The sequence below is a fragment of the Pantherophis guttatus genome, chromosome 2, assembly GCF_059756535.1.
Source record: "Pantherophis guttatus breed Tessera chromosome 2, ASM5975653v1, whole genome shotgun sequence".
Lineage (NCBI taxonomy): Eukaryota > Metazoa > Chordata > Lepidosauria > Squamata > Colubridae > Pantherophis > Pantherophis guttatus.
In genome coordinates, this window is record NC_142064.1 from 196,107,931 (window position 1) to 196,124,173 (window position 16,243).

Sequence of the window (16,243 nt, forward strand, 5' to 3'; positions counted from 1 at the left end):
CTGGCTTCCCACGTGTATACACTTTACCTGAGGACAATGACATGTTTTGGGAATTCCTGTTTTACTAAGCACATTCATCAGTTTGACAGGATCGCTACAAGCTGAAGTCTTTCTTTAATCAACACTTAATTTCTTTTATTCTTGTTTTTTAAAATTACTGTTTATTAAATTACTGTTAATTACTATTAGTGCCATAACAATAATTCCGATGTTTCTTAGCTTTTTCTAAAGCCAGATTGAACTTTTGCCGTCTCCTTAAACAACCTTTGTACAGCTCTAATCTGCATTGGATGATCCTAAGTATTATTTTGCTAGCACATGAAGTTAAAGATACTGTACAGTTGTTTATCCACTCCAATATATTGGGCACTGCATTGTCCTTCAAATTTGATGGCATAAATAGATGAAAACATTTACAGACATTTCTGTTACTTGCTATATTTCTGTAGATACAGTATTCCATTAATTCCTGTAGCCTTCTCATTTGATAATTATCATAGTGCTGATCTATTTTCAGTATTAGAGGTTATTGTAGGTGGGGAATATTAGAAAATAATTTATGACTTCCTTTTCATAATTTTTTCTTGGCTATTTAACATTTGTAGCATATGTTTCAATTTTGCCTTTGACATGTCATTTCATTGCCATATCAAACTCCAAAATACTTGCTCTAGCATTTCTTCTCTATAATTTAATTTCAAATAATTTCATAACTTTTGTTTTAATTTCCATTCACATTTTGGAAGCTTTATCATTCCACATGGCATCCTTTTTCATGCTTCAACTAGTGTAATTCCACACATTTCTGTGGTACTCTGTAAACTATTATTCTTCATTCTATTTAAAGCAACTTCTATATAACTTCTATATAACTATACAACTTCTATATAAGAGCTGCAGAGGTGCAGTGGTTAGAGTGCAGTACTGTAGGCTACTTCTGCTAATCACCTGCTGCCAACAGTTTGGCAGATCAAATCTCATCAGGTTCAAGGTTGACTCAGCCTTCCATCCTTCCGAGGTCGGTAAAATGAGGACCCAGATTGTTGGGGGCAATATGCTGACTCTGTAAACCACTTAGAGAGGGCTGGAAAGCACTATGAAGTGGTATATAAATCTAAGTGCTATTGCTATTCTCTTTTCCTATGTAAAATTATTCTAATACTTATTTATACAAAACTTTTTTTCTGCAATCATTCCCCCCCTCATATCCATTTGTTTCAAGGGCCACTTTTAACTTTATCAAAATGCTGATCTTTACATTCTGGATGTCTTGTTCCCCTTGTATACAATTGGATTTGTGCATCATTGATACCACATCATTCATGTTTCAATCATTTATATTTCTTTGCCAGAAGCACATATGAAAAGAGATGCTTGAGCTACATATTCAATTCACCAGTTCCCACTTTCCTTCACTTTTGGATTTTGAATGTGCCAGTCACCTTCTCTCTACTGATTCATCTCCTTCCCATCCATCCATTCCATCTAACAGAGTTGCCCTCCCTGACTGCATTCGTTTAGAGTGTTGCACAATTTTCCCCAAACTCATCTGTGATTCCATTATCACCATTCACTAGAGTGTAATATGTAAACAGGGGTGGGATTCAGCCAGTTCGGATCAGTTTGGGCTAACTGAATGTTAATTTTACTCTGGTTCACTGAACCAGTTGTTCCAAGGACTTACTGATCCTTCCCACCCCACCCCGCCCCTCCCAGGAGTCTCCACGCAGCCCGTTTTGGATGCCAGGTAAGTACAGGGCACGTGCAGAGGCTCCAGGAGGGAAAAAAACGGGCCTACTGGAAATCCAGAAATGGGCCTGTTTCCAGCCTCCAGAGGGCCTCCGGTGCCCGGGGGACGCAGTTTTTACCCTCCTGGAAGCTCCAGGAAAGGCTCTGTAGCCTGGGAAGCAGTGGTGGGTTGCCTCCGGTTCACACCGGTTCTATAGAACCAGTAGTAAAATTGGTGGGAGGCTCCGCACACTGACTCTGATGTCATCAAAATGCTTCTGCGCATGTGCAGAAGAGCGTGCGTGCGTGCAAGCAATGATAGTAAAGGTAAGTAGAACCCACCACTGCTGGGAAGGGTGGAAAATGGGCCTACCAGAAGTACCGGAAGTCCAGAAATGGGCCCATTTCTGGCCTCCAGTGCCCTGGGGCAGTGGTGGGATTCAAATAATTTAACAACCGGTTCTCTGCACTAATGATTTCTTCCAACAACCAGTTCACCAAACTGCTCAGAAAGTTAACAACTGGTTCTCCCGAAGTGGTGCGAACTGGCTGAATCCCACCACTGCCCTGGGGAGGCCATTTTTGCCCTCCTGGAGGCTTGAAGAAAGCCCCCTACCATATTGTTGGCGGCCGAGTAGGCCACGCCCACCCAGCAACTGGGCAGCGAACCTGTTGTTGAAATTTTTAAATCGCACCCCTGTATATAAACCTATGGAATATACCTGTTTTACTTTGTGACATTGAGATCCAGTTTAGTGCAGTGTTTAAGGCATTTGGCTAGAAACTAAGAAACTGTCCGAAAGAATCAGACATGATTATACAGAAGGAAAGCAAAAAAATTTTTGGAATACATGCAGTGCAGTAACTACTGACACCCTGCTTCCTCCCCCCAAAAAACAAAGGATGTAGGGATAAAGGTATACATTTTCAAGTAGATTTTTAAGATTTTGGAATAATCTTCAGAAAATAAAATAACCAAATATACTCAGTCCAAGAATTAGCCAGCACACTTAATCACTGTTTGTAGTAGGCCCAACTAGTGGAACTTGTGAAGATATAATTTGTCTCATATCTATATAATATTTCTCCCTCCCTCTAAACTTAGTAAAAGAATGCAGAAAGCAGACTCCTTACGGGGATGCCTGCAAAACTGTATATTTCAGGGTTACGTGCTGAAAAAAATGAAAATAAAATCTACAGTCAAAGAAAATCAGGCAAATGAAAAGATTCTAACCTTCACTCCTGCTTCTTCAAACATGTCATATTCCCCCCCCCAAAAACAAATATTTATTACTTCAAGCCTTACTACACATGAAATGTTATAACTGAATGCCTAATAGCAGCATAAAAACACCTTCCAGCTTTTTTTAAAAAAATGTGAACTCTAATCTTCTACCTATGAAAACCATATTAATAGAACAACAATGTTATCATAGCAAAAATCACAATATTATTTATATGTCTGATAAGAACAGATACTAGATTTCACCCAAAAGGTGAAGATGTCAAAACAATTATGGTACAAATGACTTATGTCCTTTTGTGGCATCTGCTTCAAAGTAATGCCACAAGTAAAAAAAAAAAAATCATTGATTTGCTTCAACATTTCAGATCCAACCATCGAAATGGGTCAACTGGATCTGATCAGCCAACCTGGCCTAATAAAAATTTGAGAAATTGGTATTGGCACATGTTGAAAATCCCCGTTTAATGCCTAAATCAATGTGGCATGGCCACTTCAAATCAAAATTTCAAACAGAACCAGAAGAGAAGGTCAAGCAATTCTGTTCGGAAGTGAAGCATCTTCAATGATCTACACAATCCTATAATTTAGATATAAGGATTTAGCAGTGAAAAATATACTTTAAAATGTATTTTATTATAGTTTACAGTATGAATTTCATATTGTCGTGGATGTTTTGGATTTGAAAATATGGTCTTATTGAGAATCACATCTGTTTTGATATCACAGACTTTGTGTAGTTTACTTTTTTTTAAAAAAAAGTAAACTACACAATTATGATTCATAACTTTGTATGAAGTAACAATAGAACATAAATAGGTAGGTCTAGAATTATATTTATGTTTTCCATAACAAATAACTTTCAGATGTTATAAATGTAAAGCTGGAGCACATAATTTTTTCAAGAAGTTTTTCTAAAATTAAAAGTTTCAGTTGTTTTTTAGTGGTGTAGTTTGCCAAGAGCAACACTCCCAGAATTAATGAGAGGGAAAGTAGGATAAAAAGTAAATTTGATTTAGTTTACATTTACAGTTCATTCAAACTAAATAATAAATCTTTAGTCGTGCATGTAACAATTTCATCCTTTTATACTAAAATTATAATTTGATAACAGTTTATTCTCATTTGATGTAAAGGAAGGATCCTGTGACAGAATGATATAGCCATCTTACATGATCTCCCAGCCAGACAAGCTCCACTTGAAAGTGATAATAAATTCATGCCTGAGAAATAATATGAAGTGAAAGAGACATTAGATTCTAGTGCATCAAATCTGAATAGCTAGTGATGGAATTGTTAGCATTCTATGTTGTTGTTACCAATTACTACTAAGAATTTCAGATAAAATTAAGACATGTCTCTGAGTGACTAACCTAGAGAAACTGTAACATAAACAAATTTGGATAGATCCACACATTTTAACAGGATCACATCCCTCTTTGCGTTCCAAGAGATTCCTAAAATTAATTTTAAAATGTTTATTATGCTATGAAACTAATCATTATGATCAGGCTGAAAGGAACAAGGGAGTGAAACAAAACAACATGGATATTATTCAGGAAAAAACTAATCACTTTTAACATGTATCAACATACATTTAAAAATTTATTTGCTTATTTAGGCTGTGCCACCCATTCTGATTGGCATCCAACTCTTAGGGTCTCAGAGTTTGTAAAATAATATTAAAAGTAGATAAAGTGGAATTTTGACCGAAGACAGGTAAAGTGACACAGACATAATGCAGATGGGTATCTCCCTCTATAGTAAACACATTTCAAATTGAATTCTTGGCTGTTGCTTAATAAGTCCTGGAGATAATAGAAAAGGAAAAGAAGGGTGGGGGGGACACGGAGAAGCAATGGTTAACCAATCAATTTGGCACAAGTAGATTTGTCCAATCTATTATATCATTCTAAGAGAAGACTTGCCCATGAATTTGGCACTGTTGCTTGATTTATAAGTTGCTTGGCGAAACAGCTGAGCATCTGAGTTAAGAAAGAGCCTGCCAAACATGCTGTGGTGACCTCCAGCTTAGATTACAGTACTTCAGGTTGGCCTGCCTTTAAAATCTAGCAGAAAACTTCCACCAGATCTTGATTGCTGTGGTCAGGCAGTTGACAAAAATAACTAAAGGGCCACGTTATCCCCAGTCTTTAAGAAAGTGTATTGATCCGTAACGGAGATTTTGGACGTTCTGAAATGGTTGCCTGAAGGAGCACATCTCATCTTTACAATCTCTAACTTGAAACATCTGTTTTCAAAATTCATAAAAAAACCACTAAAATATGGTGCGAGTTTAGCAAGAGAAGATATTTTGAAATCCCTTTCAGTTAAATGCCCTGCTATCATTTCGGGGGGGATAATTGTTTAGAAAAAATAGTCTCTCCTGTTCGTCTTCCTTCCTGAGTCCAGTTATCTTTGTACTGATGAAAAAAACTGCTTTCATGTGTCTCTTCTATTTATTATGCTTGATGGTACTTTTAATGTTGTTCTTTTAATGTGGTTGGGTTGTATCATTTTATAGACTTTGTTCATGAACCATTTAAGGGAGTATTGCTAAAAAGTAAGAATTCATACTTTGCTGAGAGTTTCAAAAAAATATGACTCCGCTGTTTCTGTTCATAATTCCAGGCAGTCATGCCCCTTTTGTAGGAGGCTCCATTTCTGTCATTTACCTTTTGTCTCTCACCTCTTTTATAGTCAATGTTTCATGTTCAAAGTACGTCTAGTCATCAATGAGTTGATCTGCATTACTTCCCTTCTTCCCTAAATATATTTGCAGAAATGCCTTTGAGCTTAAGTTTACTAATGGTGTTTCTGGATTTATTTGTTTGTTTGTTTGTTTGTTTGTTTGCTTGCTTGTTTGTTTATAAGATTTATATGGAATCAACTCTATGGCTAGCAAAATTTTGACTAACCAGTCATTTTATTCAGAAGACAATCCCTGCAAAAATGTCCCCCTCCTTTCATCTTTAAAAGCAGCTGCCTTCCCATAACTACTTCCTTTTTCAATATTAATTTGACCAATTGTATTTTCTACATACCAACAGTCCACTCAATTAAAAACCCCAATATAAAAATAATAAAAACAATAACCCCCAAACCATCCCCGGTGACAAAAAGCAATGAAACAAGCCACTTGATGGGCTCCGTCCCACTCTGGATTCCCCAAAACCAGGTCTTCAGGGTCTTATGAAAGAATGTCAAAATGGGGGGCATTGATGACACTGCTTGGCTAAATAAAGATTCACAACCAGAGATTGGATTTACTGATAGAGAATAGTACTAACAGATTATTCAGTATTGGTTAATGTCAGAAAATAAATTAAATATTTTGTCTGATGAATGCTGCACTTGATCTTAACCAAAAGGCCAAGAAGTAACATTTTTATATACGCTCGAAAAAGAAACCTTTCAAGAGACATCCATTAGATGGTGCTCCAGCTGTAACTTCTGACAATTCTACACATCTATACCTACTGGGAATGAAATGGTTACCTTGTTAGATTTATAAATGGACATTATTAAGTTCACAAATTTAAAAGTAACAGTAATGCCTGTATGAGGCAATCTGAAATACTGTATGTTCATTTGCTGTCAAAAGTGACTGCAACCAAAAATGCATTTCAAAATATTTTCCTTCAAACTATTTACTTAGATTAGATTATTTCCCGCTGTCATACGAGCTAGGCAAGTTATTGTGAAAAGCGGGGGGGGGGGGGGTTGGGGGTTGGGGTTAGGTGGAGAAAAACAAGAAAAGAAAAACAATTATTGGTACCATGGTAACAGAATCAACAATACCAACATCAATAAACTCAACCAGCAAATTGGCATTTTGCTTTCAAAGCACTGTGAGCAATATCTCATGGCAATATTTTATTAGATTTTTCTCTCTAATAACACTGTATTATATATGCGTAGGAGAAATAGTACATCCAGAGTAAATATAAGCCAAAGGAAGATCTGAAAAGAAATGTGTAATTTAGATTTTTTTTTAAAAAAAAATTGCTTTTTCCCTATTTCATAAAACTGAGTAATTATATAGAACAGAGGTGAAAAGGAATGATAGAGAGAAACTTATAACAATAATATTTTACTTCCTCTCAGTAATATTCACTGAACCCTTGTGATTCTAAATGCAATTATTAAATGCAGTCATTTATTCCTTTATGTCCAGAATCCTTTATAGATTAGAGGTCATAGGCTACATAAAATAGCATAAGCACATTTTATATAAAAGTGGGGTTTAATTGCACTTGGAGTATTTAAATCAAATACTCCAGTTGGACAATCAAAATTGTCCAAAGTTACCAATTCTAGTCTTATTCTCAGTAAGGAATGCTATTATTATGACATGGATATAGCTAACACTGGTCACCTAGTTGATATCTTCTCTATCTTAATAAAAAATGTTATGTAAAAACCTCGAGTGATGGGATAGTACCAAAAATGTGACTGAATCATATGGATACTCATGAATGTATGAGAATAACTGTTCTATGAATTTCTCTTTAAATATATGGTTTAAACATATGTCTACTCAAATGTGTACATACAAAGTAATAAACATAAAAGCATGATTGATCTAAGAGTTCACAGCTACTCACAACATTCCCATCTCTAAGGCCTAGTGAAAAAGCCAGTTTTCAATGACTTTTTAAAACCCAGATTAGTGGCCATCCCAATCTCCTGGGGAATGCTATTGCATAGAAAAAGGGGCAACTGGAAAAAAAAACCTGTCTTCAGTCCTGAGGATGACATTACTTATTCACTGGAGTTTTTAAAGAAGAGATTGGACAACAATTTGTCTAAAATGTTATAGGCTTTCCTGCTTAAGCAGGGGGTTGGAGTAGAAGACCTCCAATGTGCCTTCCAACTCTGTTACTCTATTATTCTGGAATTGATGAGATCTTCAGAGGGAGAAATAAAGGACAAAAAAAATTAAAGTAAAAACTTTGCTTAGAAAAATAGAATGTTATGGGGAGTTACAGCAAATGGAATGTGTACAATATAGTTTTAGTTATATTTCCTTTTTTCCCCCTAATGTCATCCTTTCCATTGTCTTACTCTGTTTCTGTGTTCTGTAAACATTTACTCCAAAAGAGAACAGCATATTATATATTATATATGTTTTGAAACAATGTGGTTAAAGGATGGGAAAAGTTTTGGAAACTATTCAAAAGTACATTAAAAATAACTTTAGAAAATGTACACCTGCCTTATTGGAACTCTGTAGAAATCTCAAAATTTGATTTGTCTGTTTTGGCAAAATATCCCAAGATTATACAATGTGAATTATGAAATAAGGTTCACCGAGACTACATGTAAAATTTTGTGAGGGATTTAAGAAATTGAAACCAACTCTTTCCATGTTCTTTGTGAACTGAAGCTACCACTTAAGACTAAATCTGATCAAACTATTCTAGAAATTAATGGAGAGAGAAAGTTGGTGAACCATTGCAAACCAAGACAGTTATTTTGATTTTTCAGGGTCTTAAATTTTAATTTGCTGCATAATTCAAAGTATTCCTTAGTCAAGGAAAACTTAAACAAATTTTGCATCATCTTGCAGCAATAGTACAAATAACCATCAAGCCTTGAGAATAGAATACATCTGCTTAATATTTACATAATGAATTTCTGGTCTACATAACACGAGTTCCCACCTTGTCAGCTTCACCTCTTACCATTATTAAGTATACAGTGGATGAATGCAACTGATTTTTAGAAGCATTAAAACAAGCACATTTGGTTTATTTTCAAGTCACTGAATATTTCAAAAAGCCACTATTAATAATGCTGGAAGTCGGGCCTAATTAACATGCATTTTGTCCATTTTCTTTGTCATAAAAATATGTCATAAAAAATTTCAATGAATGACATTGGTTAAAATTCCCAGCTTGAATTAACTGACAATTATTTACTCTGTTGAAAGCTAATTCACTGCATTAACAAATTCCCTAAACATAGAGAAACTAGTTGCTATGCAACTATGGAATGTCCGGATTATGTTGAACAATATATGTGATATATTCTTAAAGTAATAATGAGCATCACTGCCATCATCACCCTGAAAAGTGATGCTATTGGCAATGGTGCTTTTGGTCACCTGAGGCTGAAGAAAAGTAAAAAAGCAAACTGTGGCCAGAAGTCTTTGGAAACCTGAAATACACTCCAGAAAGTTTTTGGGAGATCTTCTCTGGCCTTCTGGATTGGGAAGCCCATGAAAGCATCATTTTCCAAACTACTGTCTACTCGCAGATTGTTTTATCACACTATCAGACATAGTCTTACAAAGAAAAAATGCAAATGATGAAAATCATTCACTGTTTAAAATTGGTACTAAAATTATACTTACTTTTCCATAGCTCAGCAAGATGATTCTTACCAGGACAACGTTAATATGGGCACCTAAAGACTCATCATGATAGATTTCATTAACCTACAACAGAACATGAAAATATTCATGTAACATGACAATAGTTTGGATGAAGCCATTTGTTACAATCTTTTAATTCAAAATCTACTTAATAATAACATATTTACCTAACAATCAAACTGAAACACTGTATTAAATTAAAACTGGAAATAAAATGCTAGCTGTGACATTTTGAAATATTGTTTTATTTCCCCAACACCAGAAAAGAACATGAAGGATTATTGCTAAGGCAGAAAAGAAAAAAGAACATTTGTTATGCTTAAATTATAATTTGTATTTACTTATTAGTTAAGAAAACTTTCCTAGTCAATTAGGGATGAAGTTATAAAACTATAAAAAAAGGTGATAATGATGTGTAAGACTCACCTGCCTCATAAGTGTATGGATTGTAAAGACATTGTACCTTGTCAAGTTTCTGAATAGCAATAGCACTTGGACTTATATACTGCTACATAGTGCTTTACAGCCCTTTCTAGGCAGTTTACAGAGACAGCCTATTCCCCCCAACAATCTGGGTCCTCTTTTTACCGACCTCAGAAGGATGGAAGGCTGAGTCAATCTTGAGCCGCTCAGAATCGAACTCCTGGAGTGAGCAGTGAAATAGCTTGCATTCTAACCACTGAGCCACCACGACTCTGTCGTCAATGGTATAAGAGCAGGGATACAACCATTCTTGCTTAGCACCAGCTTTCTTAGAAGACTCAGACTGAATGGGTGCCTTGCCTTTGACTGCCTTTGCCTCTCATCCTACAGTTTTTAGCATCACGTGCATACTATGAAATGTTTGAATAAACCTAGAAGTATGCTTTATCTTAGTGAACAAAGAGATAAACCATTCTGTGACTCTCTCGTGCTTTTGTTAACATAGCTGTGGGATGTGTTTGTTTGTTTATTACTTTTTAAGATGAAAATTAAGTATCTCTGAGAGTTGCCAAGTCTTCACAAATCCCTTCCTCACAAACAAGGCTCCATATTACAGTGGAAAATGATGTATACATTGATTGATTATGTGCCATCAAATCAGTGTCGGCTCTTATTGATCGCATAGATAGATTGTCTCTAAGACAGCCTATCCCTAACATGTCTTTTAGGTCTTCCAACGGTACATTAATCAATACTGTAAACTGGGTCCAACCAATTTGTGCTGATCATTTTCTTCTCCTCCTTTCGTCTTTTCTCACTATTACAGCCTTCTCTAGAGAGCTAGGTCTTTGCAAAATGCATCCAAGTAGATAAAATTCTCATTTGTACCTCAAATGAGAACTCTGGGTTGATTTGTTTGACAATCCATTGGTTTGTTTTTTTTGACTATATAAAGTATTATCAGAAGTCTTCTCTAACATCAAAATTCAAAAGCATAAATACTCTTCCTATCCAGATTCTTCAAAGTCTAACTTTCACTTCCATAGATTGTCACAGGGAATACCATAGCTTGCACTATTCTGATCTTTGTAGGTACAGACACATGATGACATCTGAATATATTTTCCAAGGACTTCATGATTGCCCAACCAAGCGATAGCTATGACCTGTGGCATATTTTTTGACTGCTTGCTTCCTTAATTGTTGATGGTTGATCCTAAAAAGGCAGAAGCTATCTACCTATTTGATTATCAGTTCTAAATATATACAAATAAACTTGAGTTCATGCAGTTGATCTTAATGATAATAACTCTGGCTGAGTGTGATGCAAACCAAACCATGGTTTGTAAATCACACCTTATAGCTTAGAGTGCTTTATGGCTTTAGAACCGGTGAATAAAATTGTGGTTTATTCAATAATAACAATAATAACTATTAAACTGATCATAATATTTGGAGCCATGCATAGCTAAATGCATGAAAATGAAGAAATGAATGGCAAGATTTTAAGTTTAATTTTATTTCAAGTAATTATTAGTTTTATTCACCCATTAGAAACCTTACAGGCAATTTACAAAAACGAAGCTTGATAGGGTAACTTACACAATTAAAATATTTCCCAATAGTTTCCAGAAGGATGGCTGTTTTAGAGTGGATTGTAACAAAGACAACAGTCTTCTGGCATGTTCAAGGCTCATAAAATTATAAACCTGGTTTCACATAGCTTGCTTCATTTCAGAAGTTATGTGTCTATGGAAATTTTCAGTCACCCAGGTCACGGTCGTCCCAAAGGTGCTTTTTAAGAGGCAACTGGACTTTCTGGTTTTTCTTTGAAGATGTTTCGCTTTTCATCCAAGAAACTCCTTCAGCTCTGACTGGATGGTGGGGAATGGAAGGATTTATATTTCTTGCAGACAGCTGGTCATTTGCATTCTTTTAGCGGGTCGTTAAAGTCACCTGGAGGTTTATCTATGTCATCAGGGTCACCTGAGTGGTGCAAATTGGTGTGGAGCCTTCTTGGAACTGTTGAAGGGGCTGTGTTGTAGATTGGAGATAGATGATGAGAAGCAAAATGTCTTCAAAGAAAAACCAGAAAGCCCAGTTGCCTCTTGAAAAAGCATCTTTGGTTCAGAAGTTATACAGTTTCTGAGTCAAAAGGGGATCAGGCTGCGAGAGGCTGGGACAAATACCCATGAACTAGAATTTTCTACATCAGATTTGGAAAGAATTATCCTCACACAATTGCACATGCCCATTTCTATGAACAAACACAGAGTGGAGAGAGAAAGAAACTATAAACAGCAGGTCGGAGGGAAATGAAATTCAACCCCACCAAAAACATTGAGACAATGAAATGAAAGCATGAACTTTTCACAACAGCAGTACTGAGGACAGCAGTTTAGCAGGGCTCAGTTAAAAAAAAAAACACTATATTTAATAGTCACTTTAGATACTATGCTGGCAGTCGGGATAATAGACACGTAGCTGTTTTAGAAAATTAGATATTCTGCCAATCATTATTTATACTGGACAGAAAAGCATTGTTATGGCATTGGGAGAATAACATAGCTAATAAATAGGCTCATCACTTTGTAAAGCACGCTAAACAGATACAGCATCCGTCTCTGTTGGATTAGAAGAGAAATTTGTCCCAATTCCAACTATGAATATGCCTGTGGAAGTTATCCACAGGCTTATTCCCAATGGATGGATTACAGTTTTCTTTCTTTCTTTCTTTCTTTCTTTCTTTCTTTCTTTCTTTCTTTCTTTCTTTCTTTCTTTCTCTTTCTTCTTTCTTTTTCTTCCTTCCTTCCTTTTTCTCTTTCTTCCTTCTTTTGTTTTCTTTCTCCCTCCCTCCCTCTCCCTCCCTCCCTCCCTCCCTCTCTCTCTCCCCTACAGACAGGTTTGAAAAGAATGTCATTGATACCATTTCACTATAATCACAAAGGTGATGGTTGTGATCATCGTGATGATAGCGATTCCCCTCTACGTACAATTTGATTCTCTGCACGGCAGGAGCAACAATCTAGTTGAAAGAGTTGAGGTAAAGGGAGACACAGAAGAGTACTGTCTGAAACATTCCAGCTCCCAGTTGGTGGTTCAAATTATACAGTTAGGGACATCAATTCTGCAGGTCAAAGTTATGCAGTGTAAAAGCAACATTAGAGAATAGGGAATAAATCAGATAACAGGTAATAAGCTTTGAGGTAAAACTCAGTTCAAGGATACTGAAAAAATAGATAACAGTGTTTAAATAAATCATGCCGTAGTGCAAAATACAAATTAAACATAGTTTATGGTGTGTTGTAAATGCAAAAGTCTTGGAATTAACCTAAAAATATGGAGGGCTTCCATTAGATTGTCCTTGAATAACTTAGCGGTCTTAGATGTATGATATATGGCTACTAGATAAATTACTCTGGGTAAAAAGAAAAAGTCCATTCCCTGCTAGACTGAGAATAATATTATGTAACAAGAGTTTTTGTCCAGAAACAGTGAGAAATTTCTCCACAGGGATTCCAGAAGCAAACAAATTTACAATAAACAGAAATGATTGGGAAAATTCCTTTTCCCTTGCTTCGGCGCGCGTGTGTGTGTGTGTGTATGTGTGTGTGAAGGTTTGTGCTGAAGGTTTGTTCCAGTATTCACCATGCTCATTAATAATCTTTTGCATCCCTGTTCTTGAATCTGATGCCCCCTGGCTGTGTTAAACTGCAACTCAATACCACACATCATCTTTTCTAGAAGACTAATGCAACAGATCTCATTTCTCCTTTGGGTTCAATTTAGAAATCAGTAAATTTACAATAATTTTGCAAATATATGGTGTTCATTCCAATAGAACGATGTGCAGCTTGATGCCAGGTTAGAAAGATCAAGAAATAATGTTTGGCCATGAAATGTATTTGAATGAAAATTATAGTGTCCACCCCTCTCCCTCCCTCTCTCCCTCCCTCCAAACCAAGGCATATGTTGGGAAAGGACTTAAGCAGGGAATTAGCCTTGAATCCTTGTACAGCCACAAGAGATGCACTGCTAACATCCCTTCCCCTGAACCTTATCTATCTGCTCCCAAAGGAAGGCAAGCAGTTTGGGGCAATTCCTGTATTATAGGCAAGATACAATAAAGTAGTTTGAATTTTACAAATGTGGATTGGGTTGCTTTCACCTGACATCAGGACATACAGACAATAATACTGAAGTACTTATATTTAAAGTGATTTAATTTCAGGCTGCTGCAGAAGAATATTTTGATAGTTGTTTTAATGTGTGCTTTCCCAAGGGGAGCATAATTACCCTGTTGATTTAAACACCTTTAATACTTATTCAATCACTCCTGAGAATTAAGAAAGCTGCAATTCGTTGGGGATGGCTGTGGATTTATAAACAGATAATCCTCAGTAGGTTTAGCAATCTACAACTCCCCAGATACCACAGAAGAAACATAATTGCAGTTAAAATGGGAGAGATAAGATTACATTATTGTCAGTGGTTCTGTGGGTGTGGCTTGGTGGGCGTGGCAGGAGAAGGATACTGCAAAATCCCCATTCCCTTCCCACTCCTGGGGGAAGAATATTGCAAAATCTCCATTCCCACCCCACTCTGGGGCCAGCTAGAGGTGATATTTGCTGGTTCTCCGAACTACTCAAAATTTCCACTACCGGTTCTCCAGAACCTGTCAGAACCTGCTGAATTTCACCCCTGATTATTGTTATCATTACCTGCTCAAACATGCCTGAACCTATGCTCCACAGACAGGTTCCAGCATTCCCCTCAAGGTGGGCTATAAAATGCAACTTTTCAATTCAGTTTCATAACCAGCGAATTCATTAACAAACAGGCAGAACAGAGGCAAGTCAATTACAAATATTTTAAACCATACTGGATCCTGACTGCGAATCATATGAATATAAGAAAGTTATCACCTATCTTGTTAGAGAATTTGACCCTCTTTCCTGGCACTGTCTTCAAACAGCATCCCCAGTTCTTTCAAAAAGATTCTTCCTAACATTATCTACTTAAGACTTCGGGGGAAAAGTTGGCACCCAGATTTCAACCCTCTACATGCAACCCCATACACTCTGTTCAGGGGCGGGTTTCAAAACCCATCGTTACCGGTTCGCTTGAGGGTGTGGGCATGCTTGCATGAGCGTGATGTTTCTGCGCATGTTCAGAAGCATCCAGGCAGGTGGGTGGAGCCTCCTGCCGCTACCAGTTCACCCTATCTGGGGCGAAATGGTAGCAACTCACCGGACTCTGCTACACATTTGTAAATGATGGGAGAAAAGGAGAGTTAAATCATATATGAGAACCCCATTGCTCTTGGAGGAGAACATTGGCTTTGCAGGTTCAATCCCTAACATCTCTAGTTAAGGAAAGCAATGTGCTTCAGGCTTTGGAGAGCCCTGGCCAATCTGGAAGGACAAAGTGAGTTAGTTTGTCTTAATAGAAAGCAGGTTTTTCATGGCCAGATTAATTTCTGTTTTCAGTTGGAAGGTAAGACTGCAGGAAGGGTATGGAAGGACATAACAGTTCTCAACAGAAACCACTGCACAATATACGTAAGTCTCAAAATCTCAGTGGACTATATTACTTTTGCTTTCATGACTGTTCTGTAAACATTCTAACAAATCATCCTATCAGCTGCTAGTCAAACTTTGTTAAAAAAAAATCCACAAACTAGATGCCTTGGCAAAAGCAGCTAATCTGGAATTCTTTGTCTCCTCTGTGACAGCAACATTGGCTGTCAGAGGCTACAGACTCTCTTCTGGATTCATGACCAATTTATAATTTATTGAGTTCCACTCTCAGGCTATTTGGCTTTCTCAATTTTTGCTTATGAGCTACAGCACCAAAAAACCCCAAAAAACAACAACAACCCTAAAAGTATGTATAAACACTGTTTCCATCAGCCTCCCCTGCAGTCTCCAGATCATGTAATCTGTTGATAGAAGGATATCACGATTAGTAAATGACTGTTTACAATGTATGGGCTAATGGGCTAATTAGGAAGCATATGGAGAGCCAGCATGAGGTAGCCCTGACCTACTATCCTACAGTACTACAGATTAAGACTGTAATTCTCCAAATTTCCAGTCATGGTTGGAAAACCATGAGTGCTATCTTGATGATCAATAGATTATACAAGATCTGTGAGGTTTCCCCACCTACCGTATACTCCAGTGGTGAAATCTAAAATTTGTTACTACCAGTTCTGTGGGCATGGCTTGGTGGTGGGGGTAATGTGACTGGGTGGGCGTGGCCAATTTTTTTTTTTACTTTTAAAACCATTTTCTCTACAACCTCTTCGGCGAAGAGGTTGTAAAAAATGCTTTCACAAGGCTCTGACGATCCCAGCTGAGTTGCCTGATCGGCAGAGGCTTTTTTAAAAAGACTCTGCCGATCAGGCAACTCAGCTTGGATTGTCAGAGGCATTTAAAAGAAAAAAAGGGCTTTTTTAAAAAAAGGCC

At 36.8% G+C, this 16,243-nt stretch overlaps 1 protein-coding gene across 4 annotated transcripts in view; it reads right to left on the bottom strand.

The window, feature by feature from the left end:
• Positions 1 to 16,243, bottom strand: part of ADAMTS2 (ADAM metallopeptidase with thrombospondin type 1 motif 2) — a 283,800-nt gene that overhangs the window by 76,705 nt on the left and 190,852 nt on the right. For all 4 annotated transcript variants that reach the window (XM_087887492.1, XM_034403051.2, XM_034403043.2 and 1 more), the window contains exon 5: positions 9,330 to 9,413. In XM_087887492.1, the coding sequence (XP_087743618.1) occupies positions 9,330 to 9,413 (84 nt within the window). The remainder of the gene's footprint in view (positions 1 to 9,329; positions 9,414 to 16,243) is intronic.